This window comes from Natrix helvetica (genome assembly GCF_964273705.1).
Source record: "Natrix helvetica genome assembly, chromosome: 9".
In the NCBI taxonomy this organism is placed as follows: domain Eukaryota; kingdom Metazoa; phylum Chordata; class Lepidosauria; order Squamata; family Natricidae; genus Natrix; species Natrix helvetica.
This window is the reverse complement of record NC_138560.1, coordinates 12,426,846-12,442,184: the sequence shown is the minus strand read 5'-3', so window position 1 is coordinate 12,442,184 and position 15,339 is coordinate 12,426,846. Positions and strand designations below refer to the sequence as shown.

At 34.1% G+C, this 15,339-nt stretch overlaps 1 protein-coding gene across 20 annotated transcripts in view; it reads left to right on the top strand.

Moving 5' to 3' along the window:
* The window catches only part of EPB41 (erythrocyte membrane protein band 4.1), a 69,237-nt gene that overhangs the window by 32,137 nt on the left and 21,761 nt on the right, over window positions 1-15,339 (top strand). For 7 of the 20 annotated variants that reach the window (XM_081962461.1, XM_081962466.1, XM_081962465.1 and 4 more), the window contains exons 6-17: window positions 464-539; window positions 1,281-1,499; window positions 1,833-1,920; window positions 2,949-3,101; window positions 4,135-4,232; window positions 5,937-6,109; window positions 6,698-6,814; window positions 8,174-8,287; window positions 10,551-10,762; window positions 13,476-13,532; window positions 13,646-13,687; window positions 14,390-14,452. In XM_081962461.1, coding sequence (XP_081818587.1) covers window positions 464-539; window positions 1,281-1,499; window positions 1,833-1,920; window positions 2,949-3,101; window positions 4,135-4,232; window positions 5,937-6,109; window positions 6,698-6,814; window positions 8,174-8,287; window positions 10,551-10,762; window positions 13,476-13,532; window positions 13,646-13,687; window positions 14,390-14,452 — 1,412 coding nt within the window. The remainder of the gene's footprint in view (window positions 1-463; window positions 540-1,280; window positions 1,500-1,832; window positions 1,921-2,948; window positions 3,102-4,134; window positions 4,233-5,936; window positions 6,110-6,697; window positions 6,815-8,173; window positions 8,288-10,550; window positions 10,763-13,475; window positions 13,533-13,645; window positions 13,688-14,389; window positions 14,453-15,339) is intronic. The other 13 variants (XM_081962475.1, XM_081962473.1, XM_081962467.1 and 10 more) reach the window with 11 other exon arrangements.

Sequence of the window (15,339 nt, the reverse complement as noted above, 5' to 3'; positions counted from 1 at the left end):
TACTAGTTCTTGGAATGATGACTCCTCAAGTTTGGATTGGTCTTTATTTTCCTTAAAAACGATCGGAGACTCTGGTTACAAGCCAATGATATACATTTGGTTGATTCCTTGAAGGTGATTTTGTTTTAACTTTTAGGAATTGAAATTGTGATATTACAGCTGGTAGGAATAAAATTAAGCTATGTCTTTTAAAGGCAGAGAGATTCCAGGCTTGTTGTTTTGTGTAATTTATTTTTGGTCTATAATACAATGGAGAAATTTTGCTTGTAATGTTTATGTTTATAATGTGTTATTTCTATATCTTCTTACTGAATTATAGTAAAACTGATGGAAGGAGTGGAGATCTTGTGGTTTCCAGATCTCTTTTAGTTTCTGTTTGCCCTTTAGTCAATTGATGATAAGAATTATAATTTAACAATTTGCAGACTATTGCAGATTAACCCAAAATCTCTCTTAAATTTAGGAGGTCCATGGATTTTCACTTTCAATGTCAAGTTTTATCCTCCAGACCCAGCACAATTAACAGAAGATATAACAAGGTTTGTGATATCCTTAAATCACTATTTCTTAACCTTGACAACTTTAAAGATTTGTAGATTTCAGCTCTTCACTAACCAGCATGCTGACTGGTGTATTCTGGGGATTGAAGTCCACACATCTTAAAGTTTCTAAGGTCAAGTAACACTATTTTAAACTTACAGAAAATGAAAAATAACAAACAAAATACTTGATTTTGGATAATGCATATATAAGATATTTATATAAATATAAATAAATAAAATATATAAGAGAAGTCTTAACTGGTGCTCCTCAGTCTGCAGAAAAGATGTAATCAGGACACAAGTATAGGAGAATAGGTAAAACAGTTTAATGAGCCCATCAATCTTTGGAAGACAGATATAGTGTTGGTTTAATGGTGAACTTGGCTTCATTATACATACCTTGTTTGTCCTGCTTTTTTGAGAGAATTATTTTATTTTTGTATTTTATCATCTGCAAATAACACAGAAGAAAATAATAAAATTCTGCTACATAATGCTGAACTTGTGCTAGTTCCATAAGGTACAGAGTGAGCAACTTTTATCTTTTATCATGCTTATGCCAAAACAAGTAATACTTGGTTTTAGGAAGCTTTCTTTAAAACTGAAATAATTTTCAATCCATCTGGTAGATTTTTTTAGTTAGACAGTGGCAAGTGAAGAGGTGCTTTTGTGGTTCTAGTTATTGCTGGGTATTGATGCAATTGAACAACTCCTTTGTGTGATGTTTGTATTTTGCAGGTATTATTTGTGTCTCCAGTTAAGAAAAGATATTATTAATGGGCGGCTTCCTTGCTCCTTTGCTACGTTAGCTTTGCTGGGTTCCTACACAATCCAATCTGAGTTAGGAGACTATGATACAGATCTACATGGTGCAGATTATGTCAGTGAATTTAAATTGGCCCCAAACCAGACAAAAGAACTAGAAGACAAGATCACAGAATTACATAAAACATACAAGTGAGTATTAAACCTATCATTGATCAAGTGTTGTATAACCAATTAAAGGTGTCTGCGTTTGTGTGTGTGTAAGTAAATATGAATATCTTTAAAACATGGATACAGCGATAATTTATTATTGATTTCACTCAGACTTCTCATTATAACTGCCTCTACAATTATTTTAGAAGTTAAAGTAAATTATTCTTGAAAATTAAAAATTAAAATAAAATTAATATGTTGGGTGAACTCAACTAATTGTGAGCAAGTTTAATTAAATTTCTATGGTTCAGTGGACCCAGGACGCATTCTAAGTGCTGCTAAAATGCTATTTTGAAACCTATTTGTTTATAGATCTATGAGTCCAGCTCAGGCTGATATGGAATTTCTTGAGAATGCTAAAAAGCTGTCAATGTATGGAGTTGATCTTCATCAAGCCAAGGTAAAAGGATATATTTGTTTATAATATTTCAATTTTTAATGTGTTCTCCCTAGTGGTGGAGGCAGCATCCAGATTGGGTTAACCTTCATCCAATTATATTGAGGACTGGGTCTTGTAATGTTGTTTAAGCTCCGCCCCTGTTGCTAGGTAGATCCCAGCTTCGACTCAGTCCAAAAGCTGAGGACGGACGCGTTATCGTGTTTCTCCAGTGTTTTGATCACTATTGGTATCGTAAAATTGTTTATTGACAGCTTGCTGAGTGGATTTGTTTAAGGAGAGTTTGGCTCTACCAACAGCTGATCAGCCCAAAGTCCATTTTTAATGTGTTTTACTTATATATCACACCCAACTGCAACTGTGGTTGGTAAACATAGGATTAAAATAAAACAAACACAATGAGCAAAATAAGAAAGTAAAAAAGAAAGTAGTGGTTACCAAAAGCCAGCCCAATTCCAATAACAACAACAACAACTTACTGCAATAGATTCACCTAACCTCCAGTTTCCATGTCTGAGGAAAGGGCCAATTTAAAAAAAAATGTATAGGGCTTGGGGTTCTTTGAATCCAGGGGATATGGCATTCGAAAGAGCAGGTGCTGTAACACAGAAAGCTTGCTTCCTGGGACCCACCAGATGGCACTATTTAATAGGCAGGGCCCAGAGTATTGGAAACAGGAAGAGTCTGTCTTTTGCAAACTCTGAATTCCTGTGCATAATCTAACCATACTAATTCTAGCACCCATCTGTGTGCTCTCGAGTGTTCTAAACAAAAAGAACGTAGAAATAATTCAGAGAAGGGTGGTTTCTTTTTTCTGACTTTAGTTTGTACGATCTTTTATTGTTTTTAGCAGTAGCACCTATACTTTTATACTACTTCATAGTGCTTTACAACCCTCTCTAAGTGGGTTACAGTCAGCATATTGCCCCCAATAATCTGAGTCCTTTAATTTTTTTAAGGTTGAAATATTAATATTTTTAATGTTGAAATAAGAACATAGGAGTATTATATCCTATTTTCTTTTTTCATAGGACTTGGAAGGTGTAGACATCACTCTAGGAGTCTGTTCCAGTGGTCTTCTTGTCTACAAAGATAAATTGAGAATCAACCGTTTTCCTTGGCCAAAAGTGTTAAAGATTTCTTACAAGCGCAGCAGCTTTTTTATCAAGATCCGGCCTGGCGAGGTAGGCTATGGAGTCATTTTATTTTAGTTCTAATTGAATGCATTTGTCTTATCCTACCCTATCTTTGAGAAATATTAAGGATAAACTGTTTTGCAAATAACAGCTGAATCCAGATGCTAAAGAAAAGTCTATCCACAATCATGAATAACTTGGTGGATTATGACTTACTTCCTTTGAGGCTTTTTATGAGGAATTGTCTTTGGGCCTTCGTTGAATAGTGCAGATGGTTTGAAACGTGGCTTTGTTGATTAGAAGCATCTAATACGTTGTGTTGCATTTTATGTTAGACATACATCAATCTACATCAAATGAACATGTCTTGGGTGAATTCAGAGTTCTTGCTCTAATGTGGATATTGTTATTAGTTATATTAGTTTTAAAGAGTAAATATTCATTTTAGGATCAGATATATATGTTTATGATATGCATATTTCTATTGATAATAGCATATTTTACCAGTAAATCTACACATCTTGTAAAAAACATCATCTTGTATTGAAATTTGACCAAGTCATACTATGATTTTAATGTAAAGTCCTATTGCATTTTTCTGCTTTGGGAAAATGCTTTTTAAGAATGGTATTTTTTAATCATTTTAATTAGGTTTGTACCTATTTTAATTCTAGTGAAAGGAAAGTATTTAATTTGCTATAATAGCTACATTATGCAATCAAGCCATTATAGTTTTTTAATGCAGCCACATAGTTGAAAGTTTTTTAAACTGTTCCCAATCATTGTGTGAGATGAGGTCAATTAAGAGTGACTGGTCCCTTTCTTCCCTATTTTATTTTTTCAGGGCTTTCCCCCCTGTTTCCCTGTTGTTGTTGTCTTCATTTCCTTTGTAATTTGCCTTCTTTAGTTGATGATTGAGTAACTTTTTCAATAATATCTTAAATTAAATGAAGTTTATTGGCTTTGATCAATGGTTCTTTTTTTAAAAAAAATCCAATGAAAATATTTTTAAAAAATTTAATAATTTAATCCAGTGCATAATCTCTGTGCCAATCAAATTTACTCTTACTATTTTCCATAGCATGAACAATATGAAAGTACTATTGGATTCAAACTTCCTAGTTATCGAGCAGCTAAGAAATTGTGGAAAGTCTGTGTTGAACATCACACATTTTTCAGGTTTGCATTTGTATTTTTCATTGCTGGCTAATTAAGAAATGATGTTTATGGGTGTACAACTTCTAAATCCACTTCTGATCTGAGCTAGATGAGATCAAGTGTGGTTTCAGATCTCCTGAGTCCTAATTGACTAGTGGTAGCAGGTAGTTTTAATTTTCCAGTATTTGTTTCCGAAAGTAGGTCAATATCATTAGCAAAGACTCTTCTTTTGTCCTCACAAGGGATGCACAACTCATCCCAAGGATGAAGAGCTGGTATTGTTAGTCCTTGTCATAACCAAGATACAAATATGATTGGTCCTCACTGACCACCTGTTTAATGACCATTCAAATTTACAATGGCACTAAATGAATAGCCGTTATAACTGATTCTCATACTTAGTAGCCACTGTAGCACCCCTATGGTCATGTGATTGTGATCTGGGTACTTGGCTAACTCATGATTATGCCATTTCCATTTCCGAATGTCATGTGATCATGATTTGTGACCTTTTCCACCAGCTTAGAATTAGCAAAGTCAATGGGGAAGCCAGCAGCAGGAACTTGCAAATCTCTTGTTACATGAAGTCCTCACTTAGAAAGCTGTACGGTCCTCACTTAATGATGGCAACTGGACTGTTGACACTAAAAAAAATGCGGTCATGTGATTTTTCAAGTATTAACATAATTAGGCAAAAATTACCTGTATTTCAAATTATTTTGTCTATTTGTACAATAAAATTTAACTTTTGTTACTAAAATGGAACAAAAAGCAGTCACTTCAGGTAGAAGTACATTGAATGAGGGTTGATGGCATAAAAATGGGAAATAGTCAAGGACATTGGCTGCTAAGGGGAAAAAACAGAAGTGCTGGTATGATTGGGAGGTTTGTTCTTTACTGCTGAGACCACAGTAGAAAGTAACAGATGCAGAGGCCAGTACATTGGCAGCAGGTGAGGGGAGGAGCACAAAGCTTTGAATAGCATAAAATTGTTCAAGCTTTGTCTATATTCATGAATGAATAACTAAATGTAAACAGATTCTTTCATAATAAAAATGAGCTAATTAGTTGTATATAATATTTCATTACTTCAGAATATACAAGCCTGGAGGTAGCCCTTTCTCTAAAATAAGAAGGCTTTCACCAATCAAGTATCCTCTGCAACCTAATCTGTTCTCTTGAGGTTCTGAGTTCTTCTATCAAACACTTCCCCCTTTTAGCTAAGCATAGAAAACTGGAAAGGGGGGTGGGGGGTTTACTTTAAAATGTCTTGCCCAAAGCCCACAATTACAGAACAATATAAAATGTGCTTATTTTATAAGGGAAAGCTATAGTCCTATGCAGTCTTACACATGGGGAATTTAATGAGAAATTCCCTTACTAAATCAGTGAAGCCAAATCTGTAAATATTTTTTACAAATTGGAAAACAGAAATTTTTAGGAAACAAAAATATATATGCAACACTCACACATGCTGCCCGAATGAAGATAATCTTATTCAGATCTATATTTACCTTTAAAAAACAGAGTGAATTCTGATCATTAATCTCACAGCTTCACAGCCTTGGAGTTTCTGTTGATGGGTGTGAATGGCACTTAAAAGTCAATAAAATAAAGATACAATTAAGATAGTACTCACTGTTGAGTGGCAGTCATTTTATCTGACTTGGAAACATATCTTTGGGTTTTAAATTAATAACATTAGAACATGCGTGTATCTTTTAGATTAACATCAACTGAAGCGCTCCCCAAGAGCAGATTCTTGGTGCTGGGTTCTAAATTTCGCTACAGTGGCCGGACACAAGCTCAGACCAGGCAAGCTAGTGCCCTGATAGATAGACCTGCACCACAGTTTGAACGAACAGCAAGTAAACGTGCTTCTAGAAGCCTTGATGGTGGTGAGTACCCTATTCTCCTCTTTACTATAAGTTCCAGTTTAAGTTGGTTCTTTACAGATTCTACTGAGTTGGATTTCAGTAATATTTGCCCTACATGTGTAGTAATTGATTTATTTTAAAAATGGTATAGGATTCACATGGGAAGTTTGAAAAAATGTGGAACTGAAAACTGGCATCTGATTCTTACCATACCCCGGTTACTGCAACTCTGTTATTTTGCCACGTTCTGGGGGTCATGAGGAAATAACTGTAATTTCCTGTGTGACTCATTGTTTCTTCTGTTATGTAACATGAATGCCTCAGGAAAAGACTTCCATGTTGGTGACATAACATGAAGACAAACAATTTTAAAATGTTCATAAAAGTAGCTTTTAAATCTTCCTTAAACACTTAACAATGCTTCTTCTGATATAGCTAACAATTGTGAATTCTAAGAACCATTTCAAATATGGAGATAATTTTAACTGAAGGCAGCTGAGTACAAAATTGAAGAAATCAACAAAGCAGTTGTATCCATACTAAAATTTAGCAACTTCTTTTCTATATACAATGTTTTGTATATTCTTAACATTTGCAAAATTTCTTCAGCTAAACGTGGCTCTCAAAAAATTCAGTTCAAACTCGTAGAGGAGGAGAAGCAGGAGGATGTGGTGTTGGTTGGGGTTCCGGAATCAGAACCCATGGAACAATTTCAGGAGAAGCCAGGTATCGCTGTGGATAGCACAGATTCTCTCTCTTCCCTGCCTCTGCGGTGCTTTTTCTATCTTTTTGTGAGCTGAGACATCTTACCTGATTCTGAAATGCTTCACATGTTCTGGGGGTATATTTTTCCTCCCAGGGAATTCCCTTCCCTCCAATCTCATAAAGGAATCAAATGAGTTCTTCAATGATTGGAACACAAAGCCCCTCCTATATATTAATACTTAGATTCTTGCATCAACAATAAAGCCACAAATCTCAGTTGCTTGAGAAAATAGTTTGGTTCTAAGGTGTCAGATGACTGAAGGGGAAGCACTTTCCATATTCACTATTGTAAAATAAAACAAGATACTTTGCAAAAGAGTTCTTCAATCTCTCTGGCCAGCTATATTATTTAGTATGGATAATGTGTAAATGCTATGCTGGAAATGTCATTTATGCAGTCCTAAAGTTATATTCAAACTTAGGATATCTTTGGGTTTTGTTTTGTTTTTTGCTGTAATTTAAGCATTATTTTTCATGAGGATTTCATCCTATTTTAAAAAACATTATGTTTGCCTATAATAGTATAATCTGGCTTGGAAAGCCTGTAGAAAGCAAGTTAGATTATTTCTGACATACATTTCAGAGCACATTTAAGGCATTGAATTCAGTCTCAAGTTCTGTTGCTTTCACAATGCTGTTTTATTTTGTCATTCTTCTTAGTGCTAAGACATATTTAGAGCAATTTGCTAAATTTTATTTTAATATTGTTCAGATGAAGTAGGATTATTCTTAGATATTTCCTGTTGTATAATTCAGCTCCTAATTAGATTTTTGAGAATGGAAGTATCAGTTTTTGTGTATATTATTAAAATTTTATATTATAAGGCTGAAGAAATTTGATGGGAGAACAATACCCTTTTATAAACAAAGCAGGATACTACATATATAAACACATCCCCCTTGTGTGTTCAGGTAACAGAATGGCGACAAGTAGCAACCTTCAAAATTGTAATATGTTGTTAGAACAGTGATATTAATTTGCATCTATCATTTGTACACAGTACTACTAGTGAATCATTTATCAAGTTGGATAGAGAAAGCAAGTAGAATAATTAGGTTGTTTATATTTAGATCTAACCTAAAGACAGATTGCAAGCTGATTTTATATCTTTGAAGCAGTCACATTTTTTTCCTAGAGCTGAATGACTGCTTCAATAGAAAAAAATGCGGAGCAATGTGTCTGCATGTATTTGCATGCAAAAATAGCTGGGCACAGCTGAGTGAGCTTTGTAGAAGAGGCAAAATTCTATTACAAGTTTGCTCCTAGTAATTCTCTTTTTAATTCTTTGAAGTTTTAAAATGCATTCATAACTTTTATAGCTATGCATGTTCTTGACATAAATACAATAAAAGAAGAGGAGAAAGAAGAAAAATCAGTTGTACAGGATCTAGACCCAAAATCAATATTACTTGAAACAATTCAGGAAGAGTCAGGTATCGCAGCAACAACTTCTTATATTTTGTGACTAATATATTTTCCTTAGTGACTAACATTCATTCTTTCTGATTTATCTAATAATTCACTAGACTTATTATAACAATACTTAACCAGTAGTATGGCACAAAATAGTACGATAATGGATAGAGAACTACCAGGAAACTTAATATATTTATGTGATAGACTTGAAGTTGTGAACAGAGACATTTACCATTAAAATTGCTCTGAAAGAGTTTACCTTATTTTTCGGAGTATAAGACGCACCGCAGTATAAGACGCACCAAGATTTTGAAGAGGCAAATTAAAAAAAAAGTTTTTGCACTCTGCAGCCCTCCCAAAAATGGGTCCATTTCCCCCCCCCCCAAAAAACGGGCATGAATAGCCTTTAGGAGGTTTGTAGAGTGCTCTTGGGGGGTGGGGTGGGGCAAAAACGAGCAAAAAACTGCCTGTTTTTTGTCAAAAAAAAGGGCATGCATAGCCTTTAGGAGGCTTATAGAATGCTCCAGGGGAGGGAGGGCAAAATTGAGCAAAAAAACCTGCCCATTTTTTGCTCACTTCTGCCCTCCCCAGCCCCCAGGAGCACTCTGAAAGCCTCCTAAAGGCTATGCATGGCCATTTTGGTGAAGGGGGCAGGGTTTTGGGAGGCAAAAAATGCTGTATTTAGTGTATAAGATTTTCAGCCTCTTTTTGAGGGAAAAAGTTGCGTCTTATACTCCAAAAAATATGGTATATATGGTTTAGTGCATGTTTTCCACTGTTTTCCTCCTCTCTGGAACATTGCCAGCGTGAATGAGCATGAACTAGGAGTGGTAGCATGGAATCGATACTGAGGGAAAGTCTTCCACTTACACCATTTGTTTAGTGAAATGTTCAAAGTTAGGGTCCTTGTGCTTTCTGAGCTTCGTTGTTTTCTTGCAGATGTTTTATTCAGTGCATTGATGATGTTACCTAGTTTGGGTAATGAAACATCTGCAAGAAAACAAGCAAATTCAGAGAGCACCAAGGACCCCTCATGTCAACCCTGAGCTATAAATATTCTCCTTTATTGTTCAAAGATACAATGGCACTGAAAAAAGTGATTTATGACTGTTTTCACACTTATAATCTTTGCAGCAACTCTGTGGTCTCAAGATCAAAATTTTGACGTTTGGTAATTGGCATCTACTTATGACTATTGTAGTGTTCTGGGGTCATGGGATCACCTTTTGTGATCTAGCAAGGAAAATCAATGGGGAAGCCAGCTTCACTTAACAACCATGTTACTAACTTAACAGTGATTCAGTTAACACCTGTGGCAAGGAAGGTCGTAAAAGGGGGCAAAATTCAGTTGTTGCTTAACAAACTTTGGGCTCAATTGTGATTGAGGAGTACCTTTGGGAATTAGGGAGACTTTAGTAGTGCCAGTTCAGCATTAAAGAACCAAAACCAGATATGGAAGAGATAGTATCAACGATAATTTTTTAGCTTGAGTAAATGTCATTTGACGTTGATCAAGTACAGTATACTTGATTGATGAAATGTGTACTTCAATTTTAAATTAGATTTTGAAAATGTCATACTTGAGGCAATATATTTTTTTGGATAACATTTTGAATAGTAATGAGTATGTGAAATAAATTAATATAGAGGTAGCATTACTGCTCATTCTTTTGCTTAGTTTTCTTAGGACCCCGTATGAATGTATTGTTGCACCTGAGAGGTGATCCAATTTACAGTGTGTTTCACTGTCCCACATAAGAGAGAGAAAGCTGTTAAAGACTCTTGTCATGTAATCTGTACTTTTTCATGGTATTCTCACAACACAGGATATAATTGTGAAAATTGCTTTTAAAAAAGCCAGTATTACGATTGGGCCACCCTTTGAAACAAAGATACTAATTTATTTAGTTTAATCTTTATAGTAAGGATTCTATGTCTGCCAGTAACTCAAATGGTCTTGTTTTGCATTTATCACTACGATTAACAGCAGTAATTAGGTGATGATATATTGCCTGTGATAATTATTTGCACCAGTTACCTACTTTGTACAGTGATTCTTCAAATAAGAAGCATTTTACATTATGTATTGTTCACTAACATTTAATGTGTGGCTCTTGGTGGTATTAAATGTTTTCTTTAACATTTTTCTTCATGCATTATTTAAAATAAATTCTGCCTTAGACATGCCAATTGCTTTGCATATCTTTATTTTGCAGTGTTGTGGCTTTCTTCTTGAAGCTGTTCTGTACTATAACTGAAGATGTATCTATTTCTGCTTAGCAGTAGCAGTGGTTACACCTGATAGAAGCCCACGGCCTACATCTGCACCAGCTATTGCTCAGAGCCATGTTACCGAACCAATTGTACCAGCTGCATCTGTCAGCAAAGAGCCAGCCGTTCTTAAAACTGAAAAGGAAACAGTAAAAAAAGAAGTAAAAGTTGAAGGAACTTTACAAGATAAAGCCAAAGCAGAACCAGCTGAAGGATTTCAGGTAAGATGGTCCACCATTTTTATCATTATTGGTAAGATGCTTTTGTTTGTTTTAGAATAAGATAAGAGCTTGATCCCACTCACAGTTAAACCATTGTGCATAGGCAGCCTGGGAAAGTATTTACTGCTTATTCTGTTTTGTCCTCAGGTGAGAGGACAAATTACGTTGATTTCCAAGCACTGCTTTCACAACCTAAGAAGTTTCAAGCCAAACATGCTTTAGGGTTTCCTTCTAACTAAATAATTCTGAATGTGTTGATCAGTGTACTTCCTAAACTTTGCTTTCCAATAGGTTTTTTTTTCATTTCGAGATCTTAAAACCATACTAACTTGTAGTCATTTCTTTTTTTCACACATAGTTACCCAGCATCTCTAGCTGCAATTAGAGACAATTTCACTCATATTTTGGCTCTTCTTTGAAACTATATTCAACTTACATTTTAACTTTCTTAACAGCGTTCTTAAAATCTAAATAAAAAAAAAACAAAGCTTCTATACTCATTCACTACACTTCTTGGAATTTGAAGGAATTCTGAGGAAGTCTATCAGATTGACACTATAAGTGGCAAATTGGATTGCTTGAACATTCATCTGTATTTTAATCATCAATGATGAATGAAATATATTACTCAAAATAGGTGCTTATAAATTCCCTCTTTCTGTATTTTCATAGAGTTGTTTTTACTTATTCAGTTGATTAAATTTTGTCTTTATATTTCATTACACACAGAGAGAGTCTTTGTCCTAATAATAATGACTGATTTATTTGATTGATTGATTTGGTTGATTGATTTGATTTGTTACGGGTGCCAACTCCAAAAGAATCTAAATGTTTAAAAAGTCAATACAGGGCTTAAACATATCCCTTCAAAAGTATGGCTCAGCTGCAGTTAGTTAATTCTTGTTATTGATGCAAGTGAATTCAGAGTTTGGAATGGAGCTACTGATAATGATTATTAAGATAGATTTCTTCATCATGCAGTGTGTCAGTAATAGGAATCAATAGGAGGGGATAAGTATTTAAATTCTGATGCTGTGCTAGAAGACATTTTCCAAACATATGTATTTAACTTCCAATAATACTATAAAGGACTTGCTTGAGAGTCTCTTCAAGAGAAAATCTAAGTTATGTAACATCATGCATTGTATTATGCCCTAAATATGTGAAATGAGACATTGTTTTAGATATATTATCTTTAAACTAGGATCTAAAGAGTTGGTGTGTGTGTGTGTATGTGTGTGTGTTTATTTATTTATTTATTTATTTATTTATTTATTTATTTATTTATTTATTGTTATTGTGCAGGTAATGTTTTGTTATCTTGCTCTGTATCTTAACTCTTACTTTTGATGGCTTTTACATTGTGCCCTGAAATTCCTTACATATAAATTCCAGTAATTGCTATGGATGCCTGCGGTTTTCTCTCTCTTCAAATTCCTTCAAAAGACTTTAATAGAGAAAAAAATAGAAAAACCTATTTATAATCCAGGCTTCGGCATGAAAATGTCTAAAACAATATATTAAAATTTAATTTTAACTTATTCTTGGTTTTATTGCAGTTAAATCCCATATTCATATATTTAAAAATGCAACGGGATTTACTGACAATGAGTATAATTCAGTTCAGCTAATATCATATTATAATATTGTATTAAAGTTGACAGTTGAAATATAGTCTGCCATTGCTTATTATCAGTATTGAACAATATGTTAACATTTTAATGTTGGTTTAAAACCTTGGACTGTTTAAAAATGAAAAAAACTATGCCCTGTCTCCTATATTTAATTGTTGCATAATTGATAATTCACCCAATTCAAACTGCAAGCATTTTTAAGAGACATGTAACAAAAATGTCTGGCTAAGTCCTTTTTTCTGCCTATTGATACTCTAGATATAATCAGTCCTTACTCTGTGAGGATTGCCAAGGCCATAAGTGTAAGAACAAAGAAATCCAGAATAAATAAAATTCCACTGACTGGGACCTTTTTCCTTCATCCTTTCCTCACTTCTATTAGGCACTTTGTATAAACAGTTTGGTTTAAAACTCTTTTTGTTTCCTATATATAGTCTTTTGGATTTCTTTTTGTGACTAGTGCCTTCTTGGTTGCTTCTGCTCTGATACCTAGTTTCTCATTCAGTTGATGTTTTATTGACTCTTGATTCCTTGTTCCATACCTGCTATCCTGCCCTGTGCTTGTTCTCTGTCAGACTTTCACATTGGTCAAACCAGCACAATTCCCTCTCAAGCCAATTTCTTTGTAAGGAATGGATCGGTTTCTGAATTACTGCTGCAAAGTATCACCCCAATTCATTTAGAACATTCATTGCAACAGGGATCAAGTTAAATACAATGTAGAGATTTTCTCATGCTTCTTGTGATTTTTAGAAGCTCATCACAGCCAGAAATAACAAGAAAAGAAAAGTTGGAAGAGACCTTTTGAAGTATACAGCTGTTTTAAGCCTCTTTACATATTTATACTTACAATAAAATTGTTTTGAAGAATTCAAAATGCTGAATAAAATAACATCAACTATATCGAACTAACAAACTGTCATTATAAAGTATGGTGTTTATTTTGTCTTCATAAGAGTGCATGTTAATTAATGCATGTTTACACAATGCTTCAAAAACAAATGGTAGTTTTTGAAGCAAAGCTATCTCCAAAACTCTACTAACAAAAAATGTTTTTGCCACTTTATTTTTTAATGTAGGTGGGGAAAATGCATATCAAAATGTCAATACCCAGCACAAATGGCGACCAAAATCAGGTTTGTCTGATTAGGTTGCTTTGCTTTCTTTAAAAAGAAAAAGGGGGAAAAAGGCTAAATCAAATCTAAATAAATGAACCCATTTTTTCTTTTTTTTTAAACTCATAAAACAGCAGCGTGCAGAAAAAGAGGAAGACCCGATAAGAATGAGGAAGGTTAGCTGTTTTTTTTTCACTTCCATCAAAACAAAATTATCATATCACTCAGGCATATGCTACGTATTTAAAAAGACAATATTTTGGTTTCTTCCTGTGCTTTTATCAGTTGATATTTGTTTGTAAATAAAATTAATCAGAATTAGCCAAAGAATTAGTAAAAGTTTCCTTCTTTATACTTCTCATTTCCTAATTATTTTGCAAAAAACTTTCAATGAGGAGTCAACAATTCAGGAAGTAAAAAAAAGTATTACTGTAATAGAAAAAGCAAATAGATGTATTTAAATTTCGAAATATATATTAATAAATTCTAGTTTCAAAAATGTCTTTGTGTACACTAGAGAGCCAGGAAGACATTTCCAGTGTTCTGCATAGCTATATTCTAATGTCTTACTCTTTTTTGGAAATTCTGTGTCTCTGTGGAAGAACAGCTTGCAGAATGATGGAGCCATGATAATTGTCTTTTTAAAAAGAACCCATTACATTTTTTCATCATTCATGAGCAGGAGAACACACATTCTTCATATTCTCCACATGATCTTATGATTCTATATACTATACCCCATTCACAAATCATTGCTCTATGAATGTTAGTTTAACCTTTTTAGTTTTCCAATCTGCAAATACCTGCAAGAACAACCTTTTTAATTTTTGTGTGTGTGTTTTTGTTTTGTTTTGTTTTTCCCCCCCTTTCTTTCACAGAAAAGATCAAAGAGACTAGATGGTGAAAACATTTATATAAGACATAGCAATTTAATGTTGGAGGTTTGTATGACTTTGAAGCTTCTTTCAGTTGCATTTGCCTGGGCCTCTACATTCTTTGCTAAACTCTTTTCGCCTCTGCTGTAGCATTTGTGTTTTTGGGGTGAGGTGTGTGCGCATGCTCTTTGCATGACTTTGTTAGAACTAGGCTTTTGCATGTCACAATAAACATGACATTATGCAACCATTTTTCTTATCTGTTTACATTGTTTTCTTGTTATCTGAAAATATATGATTGGGATCATACTTCACTTAAATGTATTTCTAAATCTTAGCAACTCATTACACAATTATCTGTGCATAACAGTCTCTAAGCATGCAAGTGTGTGACTGACACAAATAAGCAAAGTTGTATTTTGTGATGCCATTCTATAGGGTAGAATCCCAGAATAGTTATATAAAATTGAGTTCAATCAGAGTAGCAGACTTTTTGCCTTGATCTTCAATTTTAATTTCAAAGCCTTTTCTTTTAAGCTTCTCAAGTTGTCTTCGCTTAATGACCACAGATTCAGCAAATGTTTCAACTTATGCTGGAGCTTGAATGAGTGGTACTTATGTCTGGTCCTCATACTACGATGCTCGCTGAGTATTTTTTGCCATATCCTACATATGGGTAGCATGTCGTAAACCACCTCTACTTCTATTAGTGCTGTTGATATCAAAACAAGAATGGTTATATATCTTTAAAGAAGGGGAAGGGGGAAACTAAGCTTGTCCATAGTTTAAAAGTTCATGTAGTTGTTTCTTCCATCTCAAATGTGGCCAGATTCTCAAGAGCATTCAAACAGAATAATTCCTCTCCTTTAAACTTCCCAATAAATTTGAAAGGAGGAAGTAGAATGTCATCACTTCATTCCTGATGTGCGAGATCATTTATTTTATTCAAACTG